At 41.5% G+C, this 26,511-nt stretch overlaps 4 protein-coding genes and 1 non-coding gene across 5 annotated transcripts; 3 read left to right on the plus strand and 2 right to left on the minus strand.

Moving 5' to 3' along the window:
- Positions 1 to 223: 223 nt before the first annotated feature.
- Positions 224 to 4,346, plus strand: LOC110696106 (serine/threonine-protein phosphatase 7 long form homolog). The gene is made up of 3 exons (XM_021873387.1): positions 224 to 529; positions 2,922 to 3,347; positions 3,501 to 4,346. Exons 2-3 carry the CDS (start codon positions 2,922 to 2,924, stop codon positions 4,098 to 4,100), a joined length of 1,026 nt encoding a protein of 341 aa, XP_021729079.1. The 5' UTR covers positions 224 to 529; the 3' UTR covers positions 4,101 to 4,346.
- Positions 4,347 to 5,033: 687 nt separating this feature from the next.
- On the plus strand, positions 5,034 to 6,308 carry LOC110696182 (F-box/kelch-repeat protein At3g06240-like). Its single transcript, XM_021873469.1, has one exon. It carries the CDS (start codon positions 5,034 to 5,036, stop codon positions 6,306 to 6,308), a length of 1,275 nt encoding a protein of 424 aa, XP_021729161.1.
- Positions 6,309 to 7,160: 852 nt separating this feature from the next.
- On the minus strand, positions 7,161 to 9,227 carry LOC110696107 (pentatricopeptide repeat-containing protein At5g13770, chloroplastic-like). Its single transcript, XM_021873388.1, has one exon. It carries the CDS (start codon positions 9,168 to 9,170, stop codon positions 7,323 to 7,325), a length of 1,848 nt encoding a protein of 615 aa, XP_021729080.1. The 5' UTR covers positions 9,171 to 9,227; the 3' UTR covers positions 7,161 to 7,322.
- A 194-nt stretch (positions 9,228 to 9,421) lies between these two features.
- TRNAR-ACG lies at positions 9,422 to 9,494 on the minus strand. The gene has a single exon. It is a non-coding gene; the product is annotated as a tRNA-Arg (tRNA).
- A 14,238-nt stretch (positions 9,495 to 23,732) lies between these two features.
- On the plus strand, positions 23,733 to 25,651 carry LOC110696108 (F-box/kelch-repeat protein At3g06240-like). Its single transcript, XM_021873389.1, has one exon. The coding sequence runs from the start codon at positions 24,147 to 24,149 to the stop codon at positions 25,338 to 25,340; it is 1,194 nt and encodes a 397-aa protein (XP_021729081.1). The 5' UTR covers positions 23,733 to 24,146; the 3' UTR covers positions 25,341 to 25,651.
- The last annotated feature ends 860 nt before the right edge of the window (positions 25,652 to 26,511 follow it).

Genomic DNA, 26,511 nt, shown 5'->3' on the forward strand with positions numbered 1-26,511 from the left:
ACCATATACACTAACAGTACTCAGTTTCATCTCGTACGAGTGGCTACGAATAATCTCAGTACATTAAATTGTTCAAGTTTTAAATAAATATAGAATTATTTGGACGATTTACGAAAATATTGTTAAATTGAAACTTGTTTACCATTGCGTCAGTACTAAACTTATTTACCAAAATGCTATCCACGTAGGATTAGGAATACGTTTGGGTCTATTTAATTTTAAAAATAACAAACCGCTACTTGAGGTAGCGGTTTTAATAGCTAAACCGTTATTCAAAGTAGCGGTTTTAATAAATATTTTACACAACTACATTAAAATTAAAACAAAAAAAGAACAGAAGACCACTACCCACATCACGCACCTCGACATCATCACTGGACCACCTCTCCATCCCCACGAGACCACCACCCACATCACGTCGCCGTCGTCATCTCCATCCTTCTACACACCAGAGGACGAACCAATTCACGTCGCCACCACCAATTGATGAATAAATTGGTTTTCTGATATTTACCCCCAAATTCATAAGGTATTTAGCCCTAATTTTTTTTTCTCATTAATTCATTAGTTGTTAAATTAAATTTTGTTGTTGTTTGGTTTGAAATTCACTTCGCCACCACCACTTAATGTCAAAATCAATACAATAAACTCATTTTGGTATGGAAATTCGGTGCTATAGTTTCGTATTCCTGATTGTTAGGTTTTGCTTTGGTTGCTTTTGTTTTTCTTGGATTTTGCTTTAACTACATGCCAATTTAGCTATTCTCATGCTTGGAAGATATAATTAATCAACATGGCATCCTTTTCTTATTATTAAAAGTGTTGGATATGTACTTACTAATTTATATAAAATACTACAATTTCCATATTGTACTGTATATTGGATGAATGGTGCTTTAGTTTTCAAACTCAATTTATAAATTGTGAAGTTAATTCCAAAATATAATCAATTACATGGTGCTCTAATTTGGCATTTTGTTACAATAGTGCTATAAATTGACAATCTATTTTAATAGTGGTTTCACTTGGGATTATAATACAATTTGGAGCTCTTTATTTTGATGTTATTATAGTGCTCTAACTTGACACATTGTGCTTAAATAATTATTTATAGTGTAATGTAGAATAAAATGAATGTGATTATTTTGATTTTTTTTAATGGTAAGGTTTTGTTTAGAAATGGAAGAACCTATTGTATGTTATTGGGGCGGAGAAGTTACAAAAAGTAATGGAAATGTCACGTATAAAGGTGGTGAGAAGAAATTTTTTTTTCTCAAATCTTCCATGAATTTCTCAATGTTTTTGAACAAGCTATATAAACTTGTGAAATGTGATCCAAAGAATGTAGAATTAAAGGTGCAGATGAAATATCCTACTTCTGGTTCATATACACTTCTTCCCCTTGATGACGACATTTCTTTAAGAGCCATGTGGGTTGGTATATCAAAGTTGTCGGGTTCCACTATGGAGTTATGCATTGACCAAGTTGTCAAGCAGGTAGTAATGGAGACTAGCTTGGGGTTATATCCTAGCTCCAATTCTAGTATGCCTCTCCAAATGACTGGAACAAGTTCAGAGGTAGCAGTCTCTTTCACAAGATTGCTGACTGATGATCTTTATGTTCAACAACATATTTCGGAGCTAACTTCTCCCACACCAACTCCTCACACAGGAACGTCCTCCAGAAATACCTCTCTAGATGCACTCGATTACATTAATCTTGAACAAGTTGATGGCTTTGGAACCATAGTAGATAATTTGGATAGTGATGAAGGTGATGAAGAAGGTGCATGTGAGGAAAATGACATTGTCATAAAAACAAATGCTCCTTCACAATCTTTTAATGTCATAGAAGAAATGGATCAAACACTTCGTGACTCATGGATAACATGGCTAGGAAACAACACTTATAATGGTGAATTCAGTGTTGGTCAGGAGTTTGACTCCTTACATCAACTGAAAGATATAGTAAAATCATACTCCATCACTAAAAATCAATCATTTCGAGTTGTTGAGTCCGAGCCATCAAAGTATGTTGTGGAGTGTAAAAGGAAAAAGACACACAATTGTCCTTGGAAGCTGCGTGCAATTAAGGATCCAATGTTACCTGTTTTTCGAGTTGTGAAGTATAATGGTCCGCATGCAAATAATTGTGTAGGTGACATTATCTCCGGTGATCATCAAAATCTCACTTCTGAATTTGTGTGCAATATCATCTTAGATCTTGTACGAGTTGATCCTTCTCTTAAAGTACGTGCTATTGTATAAGTTATTAAGGATCGAACCAAATTCTCTATAACTTACAGGAAGGCGTAGCTAGCAAAACAAAAGGCAATTGCCATTATATTTGGTGATTGGGAGAAATCGTATGAAGAGTTGCCTAGGTACATGCAAGCTTTACAAGAAGCCAATGAGGGAACTGTTGTTCATTGGAGCACAATAGAGACATCTAATCCGTCTATTCATGTGTTCAAAAGAGTTTTTTGGGATTTTAAGCCGTCTATTGATTGATTTCGGCACTGTAGACCTCTAATCACTATTGATGGGACTCACTTATATGGGAGGTACAAGGGCACCTTGCTCATAGCAATGACAACTGATGCAAACTTTCAGCTTTTCCCTCTTGCCTTTGCGATTGTAGAAAATGAGTCTATCGAAACTTGGTCATGGTTCATGGCATGTCTTAGGCAATCAGTCACTCAAAGAAGAGGTTTATGTCTCATTTCTGATCGACATGCGGGATATTAGATGCAATGAATAAGGAGGGGAGTGGATGGAAGGAGCCTTTTGCACATCATAGGTTTTGCATTCGACATCTTGCATCTAACGTGGGAAAACATTTAATGGATGCATTCCTGTTGCATGCGGTGAATGTGGTTTTTTTTTTTTTTTATGGTAATAACTTAGTCATCATAATGTAGATGACATGGCAACCATATACCGAGGAGGTTCTTGCATCCTTGCCTGAGATATGTCGATCCGATCATAATGTGATGCACACTTTTGCGCCATTGATTTGCTTTGATATTGTGGAGTACCATATGCCAGTACGAGTTATGCGACAGTTTGGTTTGGAGCAAACGATCCCTACAACTCTTGACACAAGTGATAAGTTGCATAAGGTGGATAAACGTAAGCGCAACAAAAACTATGACATTGTGCATGAAAAGTATATAGAAGAATGGCAGAAGCGTAAGGATAGAGTAGTTTCTGGTCATCCATTTAGTGGTCGCACATTGTTACAGTACATGAATTGGTATCGGCGCATCACTAGGACCATCATCACTCCCCCTACACAAATCCGCCCTTCTACTCATTACCAACCTGCCTCGACTGAGTTGGTGTTGGTAAGATTGACCAAGTTTCTAATTTTTCTTTTAGCATGTTAAATGTTGTAAACTTTAAGTTTCTAATTTTTCTTTTAACATGTTAAATGTTGTAAACTTTTCTAATTTTTGTTGTTGCTCTTTTTTTCTCTTTTCTTTCTTTCTTTTTTACAGTCACATGCATTAGGTGATATAGCCCAAAGGTGCATGCGAATTATTGAGGCTGTTGGTGATTTGCCTATGGAGAAAGCATTACCGTTGACTTTAGAATCGTTTCGCACTATAAATGCATATTGTGCTGACACATTAACAAGGGTCGATCAACCTCACCTCCTCCAAGATAGTGAAGTTCTTCAGTCACCCTCGGCCTCCACACCATCTAGCTCCTCCTTGCAAAGTGTGTTGCACTCTCAAGCACCCCGCAAACGAAAACATAGGGATCTTCGTGGTCGAGGACGTGGACCTTCTTGTCAACTGAGCACAAGTTTTTCACCTTCAGTTTCTTCTCCTGCTTTGACTACTACACCTATGCTCTCACCTAGTACTTTGACTACATCTACACCTCTGCCCTCTTTTACTCCTCGACCCTCTTTGCTTGCAACCTCTAGTTCACCCTCGTTCACATCCATGTTGCCACATAATTATTCTGGTATTTCTACTCATCAAGTAGCCTCTTCTACAGTTGTATCTCCACCACTAGTTTATGCTCGACGAACCACTTTTACTACGTCACCCATTTTGGAAGTGGATGAGTCAAATTTTGAAACACCATGACCATTACATCGTAAAAAACACCATTAGAGTAGGAGATGTAAATTATTTTGCTTCATCAGAACTCATTTTGGTATATTTGTAATACTTGCTTTAATTAATTCAATGTTATTATAAATATTTTGGTTTGTTTGTGGACATTTGTTATTGGTTGGAATTGTTTTAAATAGGTTAATTGTATAAGTTGTGTGGATGTACATGACATGATATTGTTACAGGTTGCACAAATGAGGGGATGATGCCTACAGGTTTATCAACTTTTCGATTATAATTTTCAGCTTAAAACCGCTACCTCAAGTAGCGGTTTATGTACTAAAACCGCTACTTGAAGTAGCGGTTTATATACCAAAACCACTACCTCAAGTAGCGGTTTATGTACAAAAACCGCTACTTGAAGTAGCGGTTTATATACTATAACCGCTACCTTAAGTAGCGGTTTTAAGCTGAAAAAATATTTAAAAAAATTAACAAAGTTTCCCGATCCTACGTGGACAGCATTTTGGTAAATAAGTTTAGTACCGACGCAAAATGATAAATAAGTTTCAATTTAACCATATTTTGGTAAATCATCCTGCAAAATACCCCATTATTGCAAATACAAAAGTTCTTAATTTCCTTGAAATTTTCTTAATTAGAATACCCCATTATTGCTCACTCTCTGGCAACCGCTTTCTTTCAATCAATCTTCTGTATTTCAGCATTTCTCTTCTCTTTCCACTTTCCCTCAATTTCTGAGTTTTGTAAGGTAAATTCATCCCCAGTTTCTTACCAATTTACTCTCAAAGACTTCTTAATTTGTTGAATTTCAGATTCTATTTCAATAATCTTTCAATTGCATGATTCTGTTATATATTTTCCAATTATAGCTTTTTTATACTTAAATTTTGTGATCTTGTGTATTTTGACAGAAGAGCACAAACCCTGATTAATTTCACTATGAATGATGTCAAAGAACCCAAATTTGAAGCAAGCTCATTTGTGGGGTTAACAGATGTTTTAATCCATGAAATCCTGTTTCGATTGCCTTTGAAATCATTAGGAATACTCAAATGTGTCTGCAAGAAATTGAATACCCTAATCTCAGACCCCGAATTCACCATCCCTCTTCTCGAATTATTGAAATCTACCACTCCACCCTTAACCATTGCTATGCTACAATATAATACCATAGCCTCACTCAACTTTACAAGTTACACTGATATCAATGAGGGTGTAAGCTTAACCCCATGGGACCGACAATTCGGCAACAATGCCATTTTTGAGAGTTGTTACTATTTCATTATTGGATCGTGTTATGGTCTTTTATGTCTTTACATTAAGGAGGGGAAACGAGGAGAAGATATGATGTATATTTGGAACCCTTTTTTTAGAAAATCCAAAAGGATTGCTTTGCCTTTTGGAGGGAATTCAACTTATGTTCATGTAGATTCTTGCTGGTTTGGCTTTGTTCAATCCTTGAATGACTACAGGATTGTCTTGGTTTCTACGGTGTGTAAGCCATACTGTGGGAAGCGAATGCATTTGTACTCGTTAAGGTTTGATCATTGGAGAGTAATGTGTGTTAGTGATGAAGATGTGTCTTTTATTTCGGGATCTAACTCAGTTTTCATGAATGAGGCATTGCATTACCTTGTTCATCGTGAGTGCATACTTAAATTTGATTTAGATACCGAAACTGTTGAGAGGATACCCTTCTCAATTGTGCCTAAGCTATTTCCGAGAGTTGATCAGGTGTTACTTGGTGTCATTGGAGAATATGATTGTCTATGTGTTGTGTTTGTACATTATTCCATGAAGGACTTTGAGGAGGAAGACTCAAGGGGAAACTGTGAAAATGTGGAATGGATGCTTGAGTTATGGATGTTGGAGGAATATGACAATTGGAATTCTTGGAAAAAGTTATATAGAATCGACTTGAGGGAGGAGATTGCTACACGTTGCACCCAATTTTTAGGGCTCACATACAATGGCATTATTTGCATTCAAGCTGTGGCTGATGGACTTGTGGTTGTTAACCCAAGGTGCAATCCGCCTTCACATATTTTTGTTAGGGAGGCTGGTGCAGAGGTTTTTAAGTTGACCGATTATGTGGAAAGTCTTGTTTTACCTTTAAATCCCCTTCCTCTTGATAAGGATGTTGATAATGATGATGATAGTGATGATGTTGATTTTCTTTATTATGGTGATGAAGACGATGATGATGATGATTAATCTGCGGTGAGTACCCATATGCATAAATGCATTGTGGATATACTACTTTTGTGACCTCTTTAATTTCTCTTATGGGTTTACAAGATATAAACCGAGAGTCAGATTATGCTTAGTGAAAATGTTGCAAATTCAGTAGGATGTGGGATTGAGAGTGCAGAGATTTGTTGTCAGCAGCTTGCAACAAAATGCATATTACTCCGGCGTCATCTTCTTAAGGTGGAATCTGATAAATTGTAGCTGAACATGGCATTACAGGGGTGATGTAAATCCTCTCTCATGCTTGTAAGTTTTCATTTTATTACGACTAGTTTGTATATGCAATAGGACTCCCTTTAGATATTGGAGGAAAGAGTTTGGCTAGAAAACGGGCTTTGGGTATTGAATCTCTTGTACTTGGAGTCTTGGATAAGTTGGTGTTGAATGAATGAATGGTATGTGATTTGATTTTATGCTTTCTATCAATTTTCTTTGAGCTTATCTACTTGATCCAAGTTTTATTCAATTGCTGTCCAAACTGAATTAGAAACTTGGATGGAAAATATTGATCAATTTGTCAAATTCTGCTATCCAAATTCTTTCAATTTTTCTTTAAGCTTATCTACTTGAGCAAAGATCTAATGTATCCCAAGAGAAGTACATTTTTCCTTCTTTTAAGTTTCTTCGCTCGAAAAGATTCAGATTGTTAGGTGATTCCCATCAGAAAAACGCCAAGAGGTTCCAACCATGGTGGTTATCTCCCAACAACCAATGTAAATCAGGCATAACAGCACTAAACGAGGCTACGATCTAGAGGCAATAATATCGAGTCAAGTTTTCTCCACTCAATCTACTCTGATTGATGCATAACGGTGATTCAGGTAATGCTTATTATGTAGCCAAACAGCTCTACACATCATGATATTTACGTATAATATGCATTGATCATTAACATTATACAGCTGCATAAATTCTGTACAACACCAAAATATATTGTTACTTACAATCTTACACTGCTTGCTCTTGAATGCTTTATGCTTAAAACGGAACAGGCCTTCTTCTGATTTTCCCAATATTCGAAATCATGGAAGGCCTCCCAAACGTCTCTTCCAACCATCTAACTTGCATTTCTAACCCAACATCTCTCAAAGCATTTGAAGCGGATTTATAGAGTCTAGTATCTAACTGAATTCCCTCAGCTTTCAAATCTTGCAATAGCTTAATCAATTCATCAATCCTATTGATCTTTGAGAAGACACCCACCATCATCCCGGCCAAAGCTAGATCAACCCCTCCACCATTTGTTCGATATTCATCATAGAACACGGTGCAAGTTTCATATTCTTGCGCCCTAGAGTAAGCTCCTATAATGCTAGTGTAGCTCACTCGATCAGGTTTCACCTTTCTCCTCTTCATCTCCTTCCATAACTTCTCTACTTGCCTCATATCTTTCGCTCTCCCATGTAAGTCAATAAGCGTATTGTACACCCACACATTAGGCTCACACCCTCTCTCCTTCATCTTGGCTAGAAGTGTCATCGCCTCTCTCAATTGCCCCGTCTTACCATACATTGCAATCATAGTCGAGTAAGCCACCACACATTTGTCGAAACCCCTTTGTTGCATCTCATTAAACACTATCTTAGCCTTGTAAAACAACGCAAGACGAAAGTAAACATTGATTATAGATGCATATGTCACTTGCCCCGGTTCACACCCTTCTAAAGTAAGCTCTTGGTACACTCTTGCTGCCTCTTTGAGCCCTCTTTTCTTGGCATAACCATTAACAATTGCACAAAAAATACAATCAGAAATCTTCAAATTAGCCGCCTTCATCTTCTTCACAACCCCTAAGGTCTTCTCCAACAAACCTTCTTCAACATACATGACCACCAGCTTTAAAAACATTGCTGGATCCTTCAACATTCGATTCGATTCTGCTTCCTCAACGAGTCTCTCAACCACACCAATCTCTTTATCTTCGGCCAGTGAACCGATCAACGAAGCATAAATTGAGGCATTTACAGGAATTCCCTTCTCATCCATCAGCTCAAATTGCTCAAGAGCTTTCAAAGGTTCCCCTGATTTCCCCAATGAATCTATCAAAACCCCATAAATCTTAGACAAATTATCAACATTTTCAACCTTGTTAATTTCTCCCAATTCACTAAAAACTTCAACAACTTTCTTGAAATTCCCCAATTTCATATAAGCTTCCATAACCAAAACATACCCTCCAGGATCCAAAACAATCTCCTTTAATCTCATCTTTTCAAACAATTCAATTGTAATTCCATACAAATGAAGCTTATTATAGCTTCTCAAAGCAGAATCATAAGCAAAAGAAGCAACTTTTTGATCAAATTCAAAGCATTCTGACAACAAATCAGCAACTTTAAACTTCCTAGCTTTAATACAAGAACTAACCAATCTAGCACAAAAAAATTTATCAGGCAAAATTTTCCACTTTTTTATATCTTTACACATCATTGAAACCAAATCCCATTTCTTTGAATTCACTAAGTACCTTAACACAGCCTTGATGGTTGCTTTTTGGGGATGAAATTCCGAACCCGCTTTCGCCTTTTCATAATACTCCAACCCCAGATTTTCAGTCCTTGGATCCTTCAACAGCTCTCTAATTAGTTGATTTATGTTCTTTTCATCTGATTTTATAGGTTGGAAATCTGAATTTGGATTATTATAGGAGAAATCAACAAGAGGTAAAACAGGGGAAGGTTCTTCTTCTAAAACAGGGGAAGGAAAAGCAGAGGAATGGAGGATTATGAGCTTTGGAGGAGAGAGAAAATGGTGAAAAGCTTTGAAAATGGTGAATTTAGTGGAATTTTGAAGTGGGTAGAACAAATTTGAGGGAGAAATTGCCATTGATGAGGATTATTTGAGAATTTTGTGAGTTTTTATTTTTTTTAGTTTATTTGTTTTTTTTTTGGTGGATTATCTTTTATATGAAAGAATTTGATTAGCCACTCGTTGGAGGACACGTGGATGGTTTGAGGTCGTGGAACATTTGTCCTAGATTTTTAGGATAGGTGGGAAGAAAGTACTTTTTACCTTTTTTTTTTTTTTAATTTAAGGAAAAAGGAAAAATATTGGCGTTACAAAAATAATAAAACTGTCGACTCCACTGGGGATCGAACCCAGAATCTCTGGTTTCGTAGACCAGCGCCTTATCCATTGGGCCATGGAGTCTTATTTAATGGTAGAATTGAGTTTATACAAAATAAATACAAGAATATAGTCCGTTTGTAAACAATTAACCATTGCCCCTTTGACATTGGCTATGGCTTTTTTTTTTTTTTTTTGAGCAAATTCAAGTTTATCAAAATCAGACACAAAATATATTTCTCAAGTGGCATTTTTTGTAATTAACTTGCTTTGGGTACCCTGACAGATATTAAAATATACTCCAAACACAGCTATCCACTAACCTTGGGTTAAACAACCCAACCAGTCTATTATTGCAACATTGAACAACGTTAACGGCATAAAACCTAAGTGTTAATGCTTTTGGTCAAACTTCGTAGTGGGGAGACATATGAAGTCGAGATACGAGCAGATTCGACATCTGATGTTGAAGCGTCGATTTGGTTTATGAGCTTTTGAATAACAAGGAAAATTCAGAAATTTAGTAATGGAGAGATTTTCAGAAACTTAGTATGGAGGAAATCAAGTTTCAAGCTTAGCTTCAATGGAGGACATGTTTTCGTTTATATTGGCGCCGGATGGGGTCATCTTCAATGTCACCGTCTTCAATGGTGTTTGCCCTTTGATGTGAGCTTCAATGGAGGAGGAAAGAGAAAGGAGGAAGGGGGAAGAAGAAGGATGATTGTTGACGCAAGTTAACTAGTGTTTCATGAAGGCAACTCAAGTACATATTTATCCTTCATTAATTAGTTGAGATTACTTAATTATTTTTTTTATGGTACATGTTTCGGGGTTTTCTGATGTCCTGCGGGAGAGTTACAATTCCGAGACTGGAACTGGACGCCTGTACCTGCAAAATAACGGAGACTCCTGAGAGCTCCGCCTCCAACGGTCAAGTTAGTACCTGATTAAGGAGTAATTAATACGGAAATTAAAGTAATAAGACCTCTCTAGGTGAGAGTGTTTAATGTTGGTAATCTGCTTTGTTAGCGAGATTAGCCGGTTATTAGTGTTCCGTAATGTTTTTGTTCTTCTCTGTTCTTCAGGTGAGATTAATTGCTTGATCAATTGCCTCTCAATTGCTTGATCAATTGCCTCTCAATTGCTTGATCCCTTTTAATGAGGATTAATTAAGTATTTATAGTCTTGAGAAGCGTGCCACTCTCTAGGTTTAGGGTAAACCTAGGGCTGACCGGGCCTCTAGACAGGATTGGGCCTTGTTGGCCGGTTTTCCCATTTGGCATGGGTGGACACGTGGCGTGCCTCGATTGGTCCGTAGAGGACGTATCTGTGATTGACACGTGGCAGGCTCCTATTGGCCTTCGTGAAGGACACGTGGCGGAACCTGGTTGGTCCACTTGTCAGACGGTGATTGGTGGATAAAAATCCCCTAATCATTTGCCCCTCACAGGTGGCACGTGACTGGTCACGTGTCGCCTGTGACAGGTGTCGCACGGTGACAGGCGACGGCCTGCTACAGGTGTCACCTTGCAAACGGCCGAGAGATTTTCCCGCCCAAATTTTGAATTTGGAAGCGACCCTTCGCCTTCTCACTTTGCCTATATAAGGAAGTGCTGACTTCGGTCATTTTCACATTTGAGAACTTTGCGAGAACATTCGGACCTTTTCTGCCTACCGCCTGTTCTGACAAGCCGACTGCACCGGATTTCCAGAACTTCATCAACCGTCACTCGTTCAGGTAACTCAGTTCTCTTACTCTTAATTTTCTTTTTATTTTTTGAAATGGCACCACGGAAGCACACGACACGACCTAAGTTAGTGATCAGCCGGTCACCGGGGACGGCTGAATCTAGGACTAGGAGTGCCGCCTGCCCTTTTCTGGACCCATCTTTGCCCTTTATACAAAGTCCGACTGTATCTGTGTCTATGCAGAACGTGATGGCCAGAACAAAAAAGACTGCTATGATATCAAACTCAGACGGCTCCTCCCAAAGGGTGCTCATTAGTGAAACATCTGACCAGGCGCCAGATGTAGAATTGAAACGAGGCGGCTTCCAAGCCGACAGTTCTGAGAGAGGGGCCAAGGTGGTCCCTTCCCATCTTACCGTTGATATGTCTAATTTTCCTCCTGCTCCTTCTAAGGGAGAGGAGGCGGGCCCCTCTGGGAGAGGGGAGGAGTCGTCCTCTTCGGACTCGTCAGAGGACGAGTCCGAGTCCAACTCTTCTGGCCACAGTTCTCCAGGCTCAGAAGAAAGACATAGCCGCCTACAAGAGGCGAGACTTTCTCATGCAGTTGAGAAGGGGGACAATTGGGCGGAGCCGTCCGCCTCTTACAGAGAGGAAAACGCCCCCTACTACTGCATGGTACCCCGGGGCCGGATCGCAACCATGCAAGACAAAGTGGAGAGTTTTATTGCTAACCACAGAATGGGCCCGGAATTTTTACTGTTCGTGCCGGATCCAGAAGACACTGTCGTCTGGCCGGCTGGTACCAGCTATGATGACGGCTGCTTTGGCTGCTATGTGGCGGCCATCAAAGCTGGACTGCGCTTCCCATTACATCCGGCTGTTCAGCGGATTTTAGATGGGTATGATTTGGGGTTATGGCAGTTAGCCCCCAACTCTTGGGTAAACGTACTCGGCTATGTGGCCGGGTGCGAAATGTACGGGGTGGAGCCAAGCTTTGAGGCTTTCGCCCACATGAACTATCTCAGCCGGACCCCTAAGTCGGGAGGTACCGGCTGGTATCAATTAACAAGCCATAGGGGTTACCTCATGACGAGAGGTAAGGCGAACAAATGGAAGGATTGGCGGAACACCTTCCTTATCATTGAGGGTTCAGACACGGAGCTGAACCAACGTTTTAACAAGTGGAATAGGGATCCGCCTCTTCTCGCAGGCGGCCGCAGCATGCCGCCTGTTCCCCCAAAGGCTAAAAGAGAGATCCTAGACAAAGGACTCTTCAAAGTAGAGACTAGGGTGAACTCTACTTCAGGGGTACGAGAGCAAGTACCCCTAAACTGCGTCTCGAGCTTCAAGTGGCTCTATGACGAGTACTTTTTGGCCGCCTGTGGCCTCAGCAGTCGGTGCTCTAGAGGTAGCCGGCCTGACAAATACTCTGTTTTTTTTCACGCCTTGTTTACTTGGGATCTTTACTAACTTTGCTGTTTATTTTTTGCAGCTGACGCCATGAGTAAAATAACAGCATCCAAGACTGCGGCAGCCATGTTGCGGGCCTCTCTCATGCAACAGTCTTGTGCCGACTCCCCCAACAAGGGGGCACCCTTGGTAGGCTTCGAAAACTCTTCCTCTTTTAGGAGTTGTCTTATGCATATACTAACTCTTTTTGTTTTCAGTCTGGCACTCCAAGAGCTTCTTCCTCGCAACAGCCGGACCCCAAGGCCCGGAGGACGACTGTTGCAAGCTCTCCTGGGTCTTCCAGGAAAACAGTGGCGGCTGAGAAGCAGCCGGCCACTTCTTCTAAAACCCCGGCGGGGCCGCCTAGAAGTATGGACAATCACTTGTAAAAACTTTCACACTTGCTTCCTTCTTGACTAGGTCTAACTTGCTTTTTTTACGCTTGATGCAGCCGGCCCTCAGGGGCTTGACTTGGTTGAGGTAGCCAAGTCCATGATCAAAGTAGTTCCTCCATCTGAAAGGGAGGCGGTCAGGGGTGCCGGCACCCTTGACCTTGATGGGATTGCAGGGGTCCTTGCTGAGGTATACTTAGCATATTTTTGAGTATTTGAGTTCCAGGACGCCTGTTATCTTTTTTGTTTGGAAACTGACGCCTGTTTTTTTTTTGTACTTAGGCCCTGCTCCGAGTTAACAGCCTTCGCAAGCCGATTGATCGGAAAAACAAAGAGGTAAAGGCCGCAAAAGCTATGGCCGCCTCCAACTGTGATAAGGCAATGTTTCAAATTGCCCAAAATGAAGTACTGACCATTGATATTCTTTATTATCAGGCGCAGGCTACCGCCGCTGTTCGGGCTCAGTTAGAGGCGGCCCAGAAGAAGAATGACGAGCTGGAGGCGACCGTCACAAATCTTAAGGCCGAGCTGAAACCTCTTCGCCAAAAAATGCACTCTTACGAAGCCATGGAGAAATCTTTGGCCAACGTAAAAGAACGCCTGGTGAGCCAAGAGAAGAGTCTTACCCAAGAGCTCTCGGAAAAGGCCGAGCAAGAGAAGAAAGAGCTCGTCCGGGAGATGGTGGAAGACTCCGCTCAAATCCAGCGCATGACCTGGGGCCGCCTGTTCCCCAATGCCGACTTTGCCTCATGGGAAAGAACGTACCGCCAGTGTTCGGAAACATATAATCAAGAGATCCTGGCGGCTGCTGAAGAAGAGGCGTTGGGAGATACGTTGGAGGAGGAGGAAGAGCCGGTTGTGGCGCTTGTGCCACTTGGGGGTAAGGCATCAAAAGAGGGTGCAGCTGAAGCCGAGTCCAGCAAGAAGAGTGCTGACCAGGCGGCAGCTGCTAATACTGAACTGCCCCCTTCTTAAGCTTAAAGTATATTTTTTTTCCACGGCCTGCGTGCCGTTTGCTTTGTATTTACCCGGCCAGGGGGCCGGGGCTTTGAATATTCTGCTGGTCTTTAATGACCGGCTTATTTTTAATCAAATTTTTGTTTTGATTCAAATTTGTCTAAGTATTCCATATCTAATATCCCATTGTTCACTAGACCGACTGTTGTACATGGCCGAACGTTGCAGACAGGTACAAATAGTAAGTACGCCGCCTATGCCCCTGGACGACTGGTTGTCTGTTTCCAGGATAGACGATCAGTCGGCCATTTATTCAATCGGTATTCGAACTATTTATTCAATCGGTCTGACCAAGTAAATAGTATTACCTAGTCGCCAAGGAATTAAGTAGGATAACAAGCGGCGGGTACCGGTTGTTTCCCTTTATTGCCAATGTTGGCTTTTAACTCGTAATTTGTTAACCTAGCAAGAGTAGTGGTTGAGAGCCCCTGTTTATTAAAAACAGGCGGACGACTCATACCTTTTAGGCTCCATACTAAGTTTGAGTGACTATTAAGTTAACATAGGAGTTACTTAGTCTTCGTCACAATCTAGATTGAGTAGTAGAGGTACCAGGCGGCGTAGGCCGGCTAGACCCCTTGATTCGCCAATGTTTGTTGGCTATTAACTCAATAGGTACCCCCTGCATTTATCCCAAGTAATACAGGCGGTCATCTGACTCAGATGTCAACTGCTACCACTGGTTTGGTTAGTGATAGAGTTATCCTTGTCTCAAAAACGGCTACGTGGTTGCCCTTGGGGACAGTCGTATAGGTGTCGTGTAATTAGTTTATAGAACAATGTTCCACCCAAAAGGGAGCTGCTCTCTGCGACGAATTTCATCCGGAGGGATGCCGTCGGACGCCTGCTATGATGTTGGGACAGGTCGTATTAGTTTTGTAGATTTGATCAGGTGGCTTGGCGCCTGGTCTGATCATTCGGCCGGTGGCCTTGGTAAGTTCTTGGTGAACGTAGGTGCTAAGTAAAAGAAGGGTAGCCGCCTGTTAGACACAGGGTCGGCCAGGCCCTAATCTTTTTAGCTAAGTATTGTGAGTAAAATACTCAATGGAGAGTAGCCGACTGTAAAGGTACAGACGGCATGCCCCTCTGAAGATAGAGTGAAAAACTCAATGGAGAGTAGCCGACTGTAAAGGTACAGACGGCATGCCCCTCGTAATACAAAATTGAATAGTAAGTGCAAACTTTATTAAGTAGCTCTTTACTTTACATCATTCAGAAGAAATATTTTTTAAGGTTATCTACATTCCAAGTTCGAGGCAACGGTTGTCCGTCTGGTGTTTCCAGACGGTAGGTACCGTCCCTGACTTCCTCATAGATTCGGTAGGGTCCTTCCCAGTTGGGAGTTAGTTTGCCAGACTCATTAGCCCTACCAACTGCTTCCATTTTTCTAAGTACAAAGTCCCCTACTTTGAGTGGACGCCTGTGTACTTTTTTGTTGTATGATCTAGTCATTCTCAGGCGATAGATCTCATGGCGCAAAACAGCATTGCCCCTCTTTTCAGGAAGTGAGTCTAATGCCAGGCGCATGGCTTCCCAGTTTGCCTCTTCGTCGTATAGCATTACTCGAAGAGTCGGCTCGTAGTGTTCTATTGGAAGAACAGCTTCCGCACCATAAGTTAGGAGGAATGGAGTTTCTCCAGTCGCCCCTTTTTCAGTCGTCCTAATGGCCCAGAGAACATGTGGTAGTTCATCCGCCCATAGGCCGCCTGCTCGTTCAATCTTTTTCTTGAGACCGTCTGAGATGATTTTATTAAAGGCTTCTACCTGGCCGTTTGCTTGTGGACGGCCGACAGATGCAAAGTAGTGTGCAATTCCTTGGTCTCCCAACCAGCTTTTGAGAACAGGCGTCTCAAATTGGGGACCATTATCAAAAACCATAGACATGGGAACCCCGAACCGAGTGATGACGTTTTTCCAAATGAATGAAATTACATCTTTCGACTTGATTCCCTTTACAGCCTCCGCCTCTACCCATTTAGTGAAGTAGTCAACGGCAACAAGTATATACCTTCTGCCGCCTGTAGCAGGCGTATATGGACCCAGAATGTCCATGCCCCACTTAGCAAACGGTAGTGGGTTGTGAATGGTAGTGAGGTCAGTAGCCGGACGGTGAATTAATTTGCCAAACCTTTGGCACTTGTCACATTTTTTCACCATCTCCATTGCATCTGCTTCCAAAGTAGGCCAAAAGTAGCCCTGCCGCCTTGCCCTTTGAGCAAGCATCCTACCACCTATATGAGAAGCACAGTAACCAGAGTGAAGATCATCTAGTATCTCTCGTCCCTTTTCAGGAGTAACACACTTTAAGAAGGGTTGAAGGTACCCCCTCTTGTGAAGTTCTCCCTGTATCATTTCAAAACAGGAGGCTCGTTTTTTCAGTGCTGCCGCCTGTTGAGGATCATCCGGCAGTGTACCGTTTGTCAGATATGCCCTGATTGAATCCATCCAGGTTGAGCTTCTGTCTAGAATTCCAATAGGGTTTTCCTCGATGCTTCTCTTCTCCATTACTTCCCAAAAAACAGTTCGAGGAGTATCGGAGGAGGCGGATGATGCTAATTTTGACAGTGCATCTGCCTGGTTGTTTTCTGATCTCGGCACTTGGATCAGATGGAAATCCTCAAGGGAGCCGACTGCTTGTCGGACCGCCTGTAAATACTTGATCATGGCCGGATGGGTTGCTTCGTATTCGCCATTGTACTGACTCACTATCAATTGTGAATCAGAACAGGCGTCTATTTTTCTTGCCCCTGCCGCCTTGCACATGCGGATCCCGGCTAGTAAAGCTTCATATTCTGCCTCATTGTTTGAAGCCTGAAAACTGAAGCGTAGAGCATACTCGAACCTGTCGCCCTCTGGAGATTGACATACGACGCCTGCTCCACAACCATTTGAAGTAGAGCTTCCGTCCACATATACCTTCCAGACTTGGTCTGGAACTTGAGAGTCAGGAGGACGAGTCATCTCTACAATAAAGTCAGCAAAGGCTTGCCCCTTCACTGCTTTTCTAGGCTCGAAAGTAACTTCGAGGCTCTGTATTTCTATGGCCCATTTGATCATTCGTCCTGACGACTCCATGATGGTAAGGGGCCGCTTGATTGGTTGGTCGGTATACACGACGACTGCATGTGCCAAAAAGTAGGGCTTCAATTTTTTAACAGCCATGAAGAGTGCAAGACCAAATTTCTCCACTAGGGGATACCTCAACTCGGCATTTTTCAGTACGTGACTGACAAAGTAGACCGGGAGCTGACAGCCGTCCCTTTCAGCAAGGAGCACAGCGCTTAACGCATGATCAGAGACGGCCAGGTACATGTAGAGATCCTCTTTGGGCAAAGGGCTGACCAGCCTCGGCAAGGAATGCAAGTGAACTTTTAATTTCTGGAAGGCGGCCTCAGCATCCGGCCCCCATTCAAACCTTGCCTTTTTCTTAATTGCCTGGAAAAAGTATAGGCATTTGTCGCCTGATCGGCTTAGGAATCTCCCCAAGGCCGCCAGACAACCTGTTAACTTCTGAACCTCTCGGATGGTACGAGGCGACTGCATGTCAATGACCGCCTGCACCTTCTCAGGGTTCGCCTCTATTCCTCTCTGATTGATAAGGAATCCGAGAAATTTCCCAGACTCAACTCCAAATACACATTTCTTGGGATTGAGCATGACATGGTGCCGCCTGAGTGTGGCGAAAGTTTCTCGGAGGTCCGTCAGATGATCTTTCTGAAGTTTAGTCTTGACAATCATATCATCAATATATGCCTCGACGTTTCTCCCAATCTGATCAAAGAACACTGTGTTTATCATTCGTTGGAAGGTAGCCGGGGCATTCTTAAGACCAAACGGCATGACCGTGTAACAGTATAACCCCTGATCAGTGGCGAAGGCCGTCTTCTCCTGATCTTTCTTCCATAAGGGAATTTGATGGAAACCAGAATAGGCATCCATAAAACTCATCAAGGCATGACCCGCTGTTGAGTCGACCAGGTTATCAATTTTAGGTAGAGGGTAACTGTCTTTGGGGCACGCCTTGTTTAAGTCTGTGTAGTCTACACACATTCGCCAGGTGCCATTCGGCTTTTTAACAAGCACCACATTTGCAACCCAGTCTGGGAAGTAACATTGCCGAATGAACCCTGCATCAAGTAATTTTTTAACTTCGGCGGCTGCCGCCTGACTTCTTTCTTCGCCATGGTTCTGCTTCTTTTGCCGTACCGGCTTCTTTTTCGGATCCACAGCGAGTTTATGTACTGCCAGATCAGGACTAATGCCTGGCATTTCATGGACTTCAAATGCAAAGATGTCCTTGTATTCTTTCAATAGGTTGTGAAAGTCGTCACCAAGGTTTCTCAGAGCAGTCGTCCCAACTTTGACTGTTCGGTCAGGACGTGAGTCGTCTAAGATCAGGTCCCATGCTTTTCTTGCGGACTCTGTCTGGGACGCCTTTCTCTTTTTGTCGCCTGTTTCTTGAACAGGCGCACTCTCCTTGACATTGTCAAGGTCTGTTTTTTCTCCACTTGACCCAGTGGCCATAACAATGGGCTTGACATCCGAGAGATAGCACTCTCGGGCCATCCTCTGATCTCCCCTTAGGGAGCCGACTGTTCCATTATCCCTCTCAAACTTAAGCAGCATAAGAGACGGGATTATAACAGCCTTGGAATTATTCAGGGTTGGTCGACCCAGAATCATGTTGTAGGCCGAGAGTTCCTCTACTACTAGGAACCGGACTACCATGTGTCGTCCTTCCCCTTTTTCGCCCAGGCGAATGGGTAAATCTACTCGTCCCAGTGGGTGGACGACTCCTCCTCCAAACCCTATTAAAGGGTGGGAGGCCGGATGTATGCAGTCCGTCTGATATTTCAGTTTTGACAGACATTTGCTGCTGATGAGATCTGAGGAGCTCCCGGTATCTATGAGGATTCGGCCAACTCTCTGGTTGGCCACTTTACATTCAATAACGAGAGGGTCGTCATGCGGCCCCCTTACCCCTCCTAGATCCTCTTCAGTGATGACAATCTCAGGAAATGTATATTTGGACGGCCGTTCTTGGTGAACGGAATTTACATCTAACCGCCTTATATTATCTTTGTTGCCCCTAATAGTGGGGCCGCCTCCTGAGAAGCCGCCTGCAATGGTGTAGACGACTGCATCATCTGTATCGGAACTGTCGGCCTGTTGATTCTTTTTGGCCGACTGCTTTTTTGAGGAAGTGTTCCCCGTAGATTTCTTGACATAAGTGTCAAGATCACCTTGCTCAGCCAAGCGGTCTAGGTACCGCATGAGACTGATGCAGTCATTGGTGTGATGACCAACGTCATCATGATAAGCACAGATTTTGTCTTGGTTCCGGTTGTTTGCAGAACCCTTCATGGGGACCGGCTTCTCAATTGAGAACCGTCCCTTTATTTCTTTTAGGATAAACTGGTTATCCTTGTTAAACACATACTTTGGGGAGTATGGTTTGAATTCTTTTTTCTTTTTCTGGGCCGGCTGTTTAGAGGAATCAACCGCCCAGACCTCTTTTCTTTTCTCATCTTTGTTAGACGACTGTTTCTGTCGTCCTTCTCTTTTGTCGAACCTTTTCCCGTCCGACTGTTTTATCGTACACAGATCAGTCGCCTGTATATAGGCTTCTGCTTCAATCAAGGCCTCTTGAAGAGTCGCCACCCTTTTTCGAACTAAATCAAATTTGAAGGTAGACCCGTCTTTGAGACCTCTAAAAAAGTCAGTATAAGCTACCTCATCCGGTAACCCTTGAATCTGTATTCTCATCAGGTTGAACCGCCTGATGTAAGAACGAAGCCCCTCCTTCTCGCCCTGCTGAATTGTTCCCAAATCAAGGGTCGTTTTCTTCGCAGGGATGTTCATGGCGAAGTTGGAGGCAAATAAGTAAGCAAGCGTCCTGAAGCTGTTTACACAACCAGTCGGCAGGTTGCCGAACCATTGCTGTGCGATTCCCTTGAGAGTCGCTGGGAAACACTTGCACCAAGTGGGATCATCCAACCCTTGAAGGTACATCAGGTTGGTGAATGCCATCAGATGGTCTTCTGGGTTAGTAGTGCCGTCATAGGCGCCTACTAGTACATTTTTTACTTTGGCCGGCTGAGCGGCTTCAGTAATTTCCTTGGAGAAGGCCGACGGCTGTTCACCAAGTCTAAGCAACCGTAGCTGCCAGTCCATAGGTTGGACGTTTTTTGCTGCAGGTCCACCAAATGGAGGTGGCTGCATAAAATACTGTTGTTGCGGCACAAATGGTAAGTTTGGTACCGCCTGGGCACTATGAAAGCCGGACTGACGGGAGGTGCCGCCTGACTGACTCTCATGGTACGACTGAGTATGCCTCATCGAGGCATTTCGCAAACTGTCTTGAAAATTTGAAGTAGAAGCCGACTCTGACAATCGGTCACTCTTCTTCTGCTCTAGCAGTAGCCGAGCATCTGTGAACGTTTGCTTTGACCCGTCCGCCTGAATATGACGAACCGGTTTCCTATTTCCCGTAGGATAACGAAATTTTGTGAAATCAAGAGCAGGTGGCTCCCGCTTCTTGGATTTAGGATGAGGAGTCGCCTCTCGCCCTTGAACTGGCTTCCTCTTCAGTGAAGTGGAAGGTTTTTTGGCCGACTGCTCTTTGACTGAAGCAGGCGGCTTTTTGTTGATCAACTCTTGAATCTCTCCCTTGAAGTCCCTCATGAAGGTCATGAGTTCGTTCCTTGTGATGGGAGCAGACCCATCAGTCGGCTGTTGCCGAGCAGGCGGTGCGCCTGCTGGCTCGCTTCCTGTTTGAAGATGCTCCCGTTCCCTCCTTTCGGTATGACGGGTACGTCGGGCCCTTAGGGTCCCGTCTGGAGCTGTATGAGTTTCCACTTCAAATTCACTTTCGGTGTCATGATCCGACTGAACTTGAGGGTCGTTTAGGGGACGCCTCTCTTCAGGAGTCGGTACAGACTTGGATGCCATCTCTGAAGTACTCTCCCCACAGACGGCGCCAAATATTTCGGGGTTTTCTGATGTCCTGCGGGAGACTTACAATTCCGAGACTGGAACCGGACGCCTGTACCTGCAAAATAACGGAGACTCCTGAGAGCTCCGCCTCCAACGGTCAAGTTAGTACCTGATTAAGGAGTAATTAATACGGAAATTAAAGTAATAAGACCTCTCTAGGTGAGAGTGTTTAATGTTGGTAATCTGCTTTGTTAGCGAGATTAGCCGGTTATTAGTGTTCCGTAATGTTTTTGTTCTTCTCTGTTCTTCAGGTGAGATTAATTGCTTGATCAATTGCCTCTCAATTGCTTGATCAATTGCCTCTCAATTGCTTGATCCCTTTTAATGAGGATTAATTAAGTATTTATAGTCTTGAGAAGCGTGCCACTCTCTAGGTTTAGGGTAAACCTAGGGCTGACCGGGCCTCTAGACAGGATTGGGCCTTGTTGGCCGGTTTTCCCATTTGGCATGGGTGGACACGTGGCGTGCCTCGATTGGTCCGTAGAGGACGTATCTGTGATTGACACGTGGCAGGCTCCTATTGGCCTTCGTGAAGGACACGTGGCGGAACCTGGTTGGTCCACTTGTCAGACGGTGATTGGTGGATAAAAATCCCCTAATCAGTACATATGAACGTGTTAATTCTTAAGTTTCCATTTCAAAAAAATAAAGTAAATAAATTGTGATAATTATATCAGATTAAATAGAAGGAAAAAAAAATATAAAATTATACAAAGTATGGAGTATTAACATTGATTGCGGGGGGTAATTCTGATATTGCTTCCTCGGCACTTCATGCTGAGGGTCTGGCTTGCCTTTTAGCTATGGCCTGGGCTCGACAAAATGGATATGTATCCATACAACTCTATAATGACTCTGCTATGTTAATCTACTCGTTGAGTAAAGAAGATGTTTTTATCAATGGACCTCTTCTGGATAGTCAAGGAAATCTGAAGGATAGGTAAGCATTTTCAACACTGCATCTTCCTACAGGTCGGTAGAGAAGAGGTTAACCACTCTCATCTGCTTGCAAATCAGTGTCGTCAGACTGTCTCATGTTTTGCTACCTCTATTCCTTTTGATGTTTTTTTTTATTTTCTTCCTGCTTTCTAGCTATTTTGTGTATTCTGCTGTTGTAAAAAAAACAACAACATTGATTGCTGGGTGAAAATAGAAGTGGACTAGTGGTCTATCATGACCTCCCATTCCCCCCTACTTAAAGGCGATGTAGAGTATTAAGAAATACGAGTATATACCTTTTGTATTTGTAACAATGTTTTACTTTGACTTATACACTATTAATGTACTAATTGTCTACTTTTGATTTGGAGGACTCATGGGCTCATGGCATGGATGTTAAAACAATATGGAGATTGCAATACAAGGACTAATAGTAGAGGTGGTTATAAAGTAGGGTAGCCCAATGATAATAGGGTCAGGGCTAAGCTTAGAGAGCTTTTAATGGATAGGGCCCTTATCGGACAGGGTCAATATCAGGCCAAAATGTTTTTCCAATTTAATTGATAAAAAAATAGATTATGTAAAATTCAAGTTGATCTCGGTGATAAACAAGCATGGTTTATCTTGTGGCATTTTTGTAATTAAATTGCATTGGTTTTTACAAAGATCCAATGAAACACGAGTTCTGGGCCCCAACTCTGTCAGCTGTCATGTGAGAGCAAAGTAACGGTGATAAAGTTGTTTCCCCAACGTTAACGTCAAAACCAAGGGCTTTAACCCATGGTATAACATTTCCATATATTGAACACTGTGACACTAATATAGTAGTATGAATATACTATATTAGTCTAACATTTCCTCCTCAATGGAAAGAGACACAAGAGAGAAACAGAAAAGGAAAGCTCACAAAGTTCATGAAAATGGGTTGCTAGATCTGTCAAGCGGTGGTTGCGAAAACACCTTTCCCTTAGGGGTTAACCATTCCCTTAATTAATACATTTTGAAATAGGGTTTTCGTTGTTTTTGGCGGCAAAATTAAGAAAACGAAGAAGATTAAGGTGTTTTGGGATCAAAGAAGGAGGAAGAAGATGAAGGTGCTAGCAGGGTCGGGAATGTGAAGGAAGGAGGAAAGGAAACCATGGATTAATCATGGAGATGTACTGAGGAGGAAGATGATAGTGATTTTTAATTTTTTTTTTTTTCTGTAAAAGCTGAATTGAAGAACAGTCAAACTGAAGAAGACTAAGGCTTACGTGTTAGTGTTCTTGGGTTTGGGAAGGTGTGAGGCTGACAACAACTAACCATGGTTAGTTATGTCCACTTAACGTCTATATAACAGTAGAAATTCATCCAAAAAATGTTGACATAAATATCCTTACTTTTACACGCAAAAAGACGAATTTACCCTGAGATAAAGTTTATCTCGGAGATCAACCTGGGCAAGCTCAAAAATAATTACATAGCTAAATTTATATTCATATATACTTAATAATGGCTTTGTCCAATTTTTTTTTTTAATTGATATTTTGTAGGCCCGCCCATTATCGACCCACTATTAACCCGTGACCCGTATTGGCCCGACCCATTATTGACCCTATAATATGTGACCCTCTTTGACCCGACCCTCAACCGACCCTAACCCGACCCGCCCAATAACCAGTTCTAACTAATAGGATCCATTTGCTCTAGAGTCTAGACCTAAATGGTGTGACAAACTTGTTGGCTTTTCAAAGGAATTTTTTTGGTGAAGGTTAACTACAATGACAATATGTTTTTTTGCAAGACAATTTTATCAATTCATGCATTATCTGTCCATTATTGTTATTGGGAGGTTGATCATGCGTTGTCACCGGCGGCTTTAAGGAGAAGCACGATTTAAGGATGCATAGATTGTTCAATAAATATACTTTTAATTTTTTTTTTTTTTTGAAAAAATCCAACAAAATCAATGCATCCATTTTATTTTAGTTGATATTGATGAATATTATCCACATAATTTATTTTAACTTTTTTAAATTAAAAAAAAAAAAAGTTATGTTGGGGTTCATCTATAAGAAAAATACAGTATAAAGTACAGAGTAAAAAAATTAAAAAAAAATAGAGTATAAAAATACGAGTAACAAATCAACGATCAAAGAAGAAGTCAAGCGCATATACATTGATATATAATAAAGTCAAGCTCAAAAATTTTTGTTGTCACCGGCGGCATAACCTCCGGTTGCCCCCTCCAAAAACCAAAACCCTTCATTCTAAAATGATGAGATCAATCGAAAAAAACAGGAAAAGGAAGAAACAGAGGTTGAAGAAAACAAACAATAAACCCCAAAATAACCCCTTTCAATCACCCCTAAATTCTGTTGAACTTCCTGAAGAACTCATCTTTTCTGAAATCCTTCCAAGATTACCGGTAAATTCCTTAACCCGCTTCAAATCTGTTTCAAAAACATGGAATTTCATTATCTCCTCCCCAAATTTCATCAATTCCCATCTCAAATGCACTATTTCAAACCCTTTTGTGCCCTCAAATTGTGTGTTTATTAAATCTGCTTATGATTTTTACATTCTTAATTATTCTGCATATGATAGATACCCAGATGATAATTATGATGAAAAGGGTTTGATTAAGGTTAAAAGTCTTCATTTTGATGATAATGGTGTGAATACTTTCTTAATTGGTTCATGTAATGGATTAGTATGTTTTGGGCGTGGAACTGCTTTTAGTAAATTTGGTTATAACTTTCGTGTTTATAATCCAGTAATGGGTCAGTTTCTTCATGTGTCAGATCCTTTAGGGAATTTTCAAGGGAAATTGATTTTTGGGTTTGGGTTTGTTTCTTGTAAAAATGATTATTTGATGTTGGTTGGTGGTCTTCAGAGGAAGAGTTATAAGAATTTTGTGTATATTTATTCATTAAGGTCTAATGAATGGAAGAAAATCGGAGCGTTTGATGAAGATGAGTTTTCGATATATTTGGGTGGTAGAGGAGTATTGGTTAATGAGACATTGCATTGGCTTACTACCCAATTTCGAAGAACGAATGCTAAGTGTATAAGTGGCTTTGATTTGGTTGATGCGAGCTTCAAGGATGTGAGGATGCCTAGGGTGTTTTGGCGTAATGATCATTTTTTGGACTTCAAATTGAGTGAGATGAATGGATCATTGTGTGTTTGGGGTGAAGATATCTATGGTGGGGTGGAAATGTGGATGTTGATGCAATATGGGGTGTGGGATTCTTGGACGAAACTTTTCAAGATTGACATGATTTCGGGTTTGGATAACTTCTATGGATGCTTAGAGAGCGGGAAAGTTTTGGTCAAAACAAATGATGGATGTCTCTTGCTAGTTGATCCGGATCAAGGTCAGCCACGTTTTATATCATTAGTGAAAGATTTGGGTGATATTGAGGTAGTGAATTACATTCGGAGTCCTGTTTCTCCTTTCTCTTGAATGTTCCTTCCAATGTTGTGGAACGGTACAATTATCATTTATCATTGTATTCTTTTTGTATATATTGCATGAAATTATTGCATGGAAACTACCTTATGAATTGTGTTGTTAGTAGTAAACAAATATGTATTTATGTTCTGCAATAATTACCCTCAACTCCCTAAAAAAAATGGAAAAAGAAAGCAGATGAAGAAATGCAAAATGGACATCTTTTTGGAATGTTACATTTATCATTTCTCATGCTGTTTTTCAGTTGCAGATGTATCTCATTTTCTGACTTCTGATATTTTATGAATTTGAGTTCCATGTTTCAATGCTTGTTAACATCTTTCAGTTGCTGCATACTGTTTTTTTAGATCATCTTCTGGGTGTCGTTGAGGCTATGTTAAAGGCCACCGAAACCATTGATTTAGATGATCCCCCCACCCTAAGTAAAAAAAAAGCCAAAAATAGCCAGTGAGGTGTATTTTCGAAGTTAGTGGAAATCTTCTATTGTATTCAGGAGGAAGTTTCTTTAGGTCCTTGCAAGATTTTTAAGGTGACTTGTAGCTATTGGCTACTACAGCATTAGATAATAACAAACAATAATCAACCCCGGTAAGGCCCATTCCAAAGGCTAAAAGTGTTCCTTTTCATTTGTATATGTGAGGCTAAATAAATCTGCCTTCTCTAACCGGGCCTAGGTAGGATGTTTGTTAGCGGTTTTGAGGTAATATATTAATTGTATGAAAGCTCCTTTCAAAGGTCATATGTTCAAACTGTGACTTGTATGTTTTCAGATGCTGGTGGAATGTTTGGATGTAAGTGCCTGAAGCACCAAGGAGCTTCTGACTTCTGAGAGTCCAGAATGGCCACTTTAACTCAGACACCATAGATTATACAGCACCTAAAATCAGTCATGAGTTGACCTCATGACACCACTCAGGCCTCAGGGGGCTTTTAAGACTCATCAGATAATAATACTGATCGAGTCTTCCCTTTGTAAAGACCTGTACACAACGTTAAGACTCATCAGATAATAATATTCAGGAAGTTTTTTGTTCATAGAACATGGAAGACATTACTATTATTGTCCAACATTGAGCTTTTCTCACCAAGCCTTATTATTATCTAAGTCGCCCCCTAATTGCTGTCTGCTAGATTTGTTAGGCACATGTTCTGTTACTGTGGT

Source organism: Chenopodium quinoa, unplaced genomic scaffold (assembly GCF_001683475.1).
Source record: "Chenopodium quinoa cultivar QQ74 unplaced genomic scaffold, ASM168347v1, whole genome shotgun sequence".
Taxonomy (NCBI): Eukaryota; Viridiplantae; Streptophyta; class Magnoliopsida; order Caryophyllales; family Amaranthaceae; genus Chenopodium; species Chenopodium quinoa.

Bases quoted from the DNA above. Each gene is read 5' to 3' on its own strand.
- LOC110696106 (XM_021873387.1), top strand. From the start codon at position 2,922: ATGACATGGCAACCATATACCGAGGAGGTTCTTGCATCCTTGCCTGAG. The intron at 3,348-3,500 runs GTAAGATTGACC...TCTTTTTTACAG, and splicing joins CCTCGACTGAGTTGGTGTTG to TCACATGCATTAGGTGATAT.
- LOC110696182 (XM_021873469.1), top strand. From the start codon at position 5,034: ATGAATGATGTCAAAGAACCCAAATTTGAAGCAAGCTCATTTGTGGGG.
- LOC110696107 (XM_021873388.1), bottom strand. From the start codon at position 9,170: ATGGCAATTTCTCCCTCAAATTTGTTCTACCCACTTCAAAATTCCACT.
- LOC110696108 (XM_021873389.1), top strand. From the start codon at position 24,147: ATGATGAGATCAATCGAAAAAAACAGGAAAAGGAAGAAACAGAGGTTG.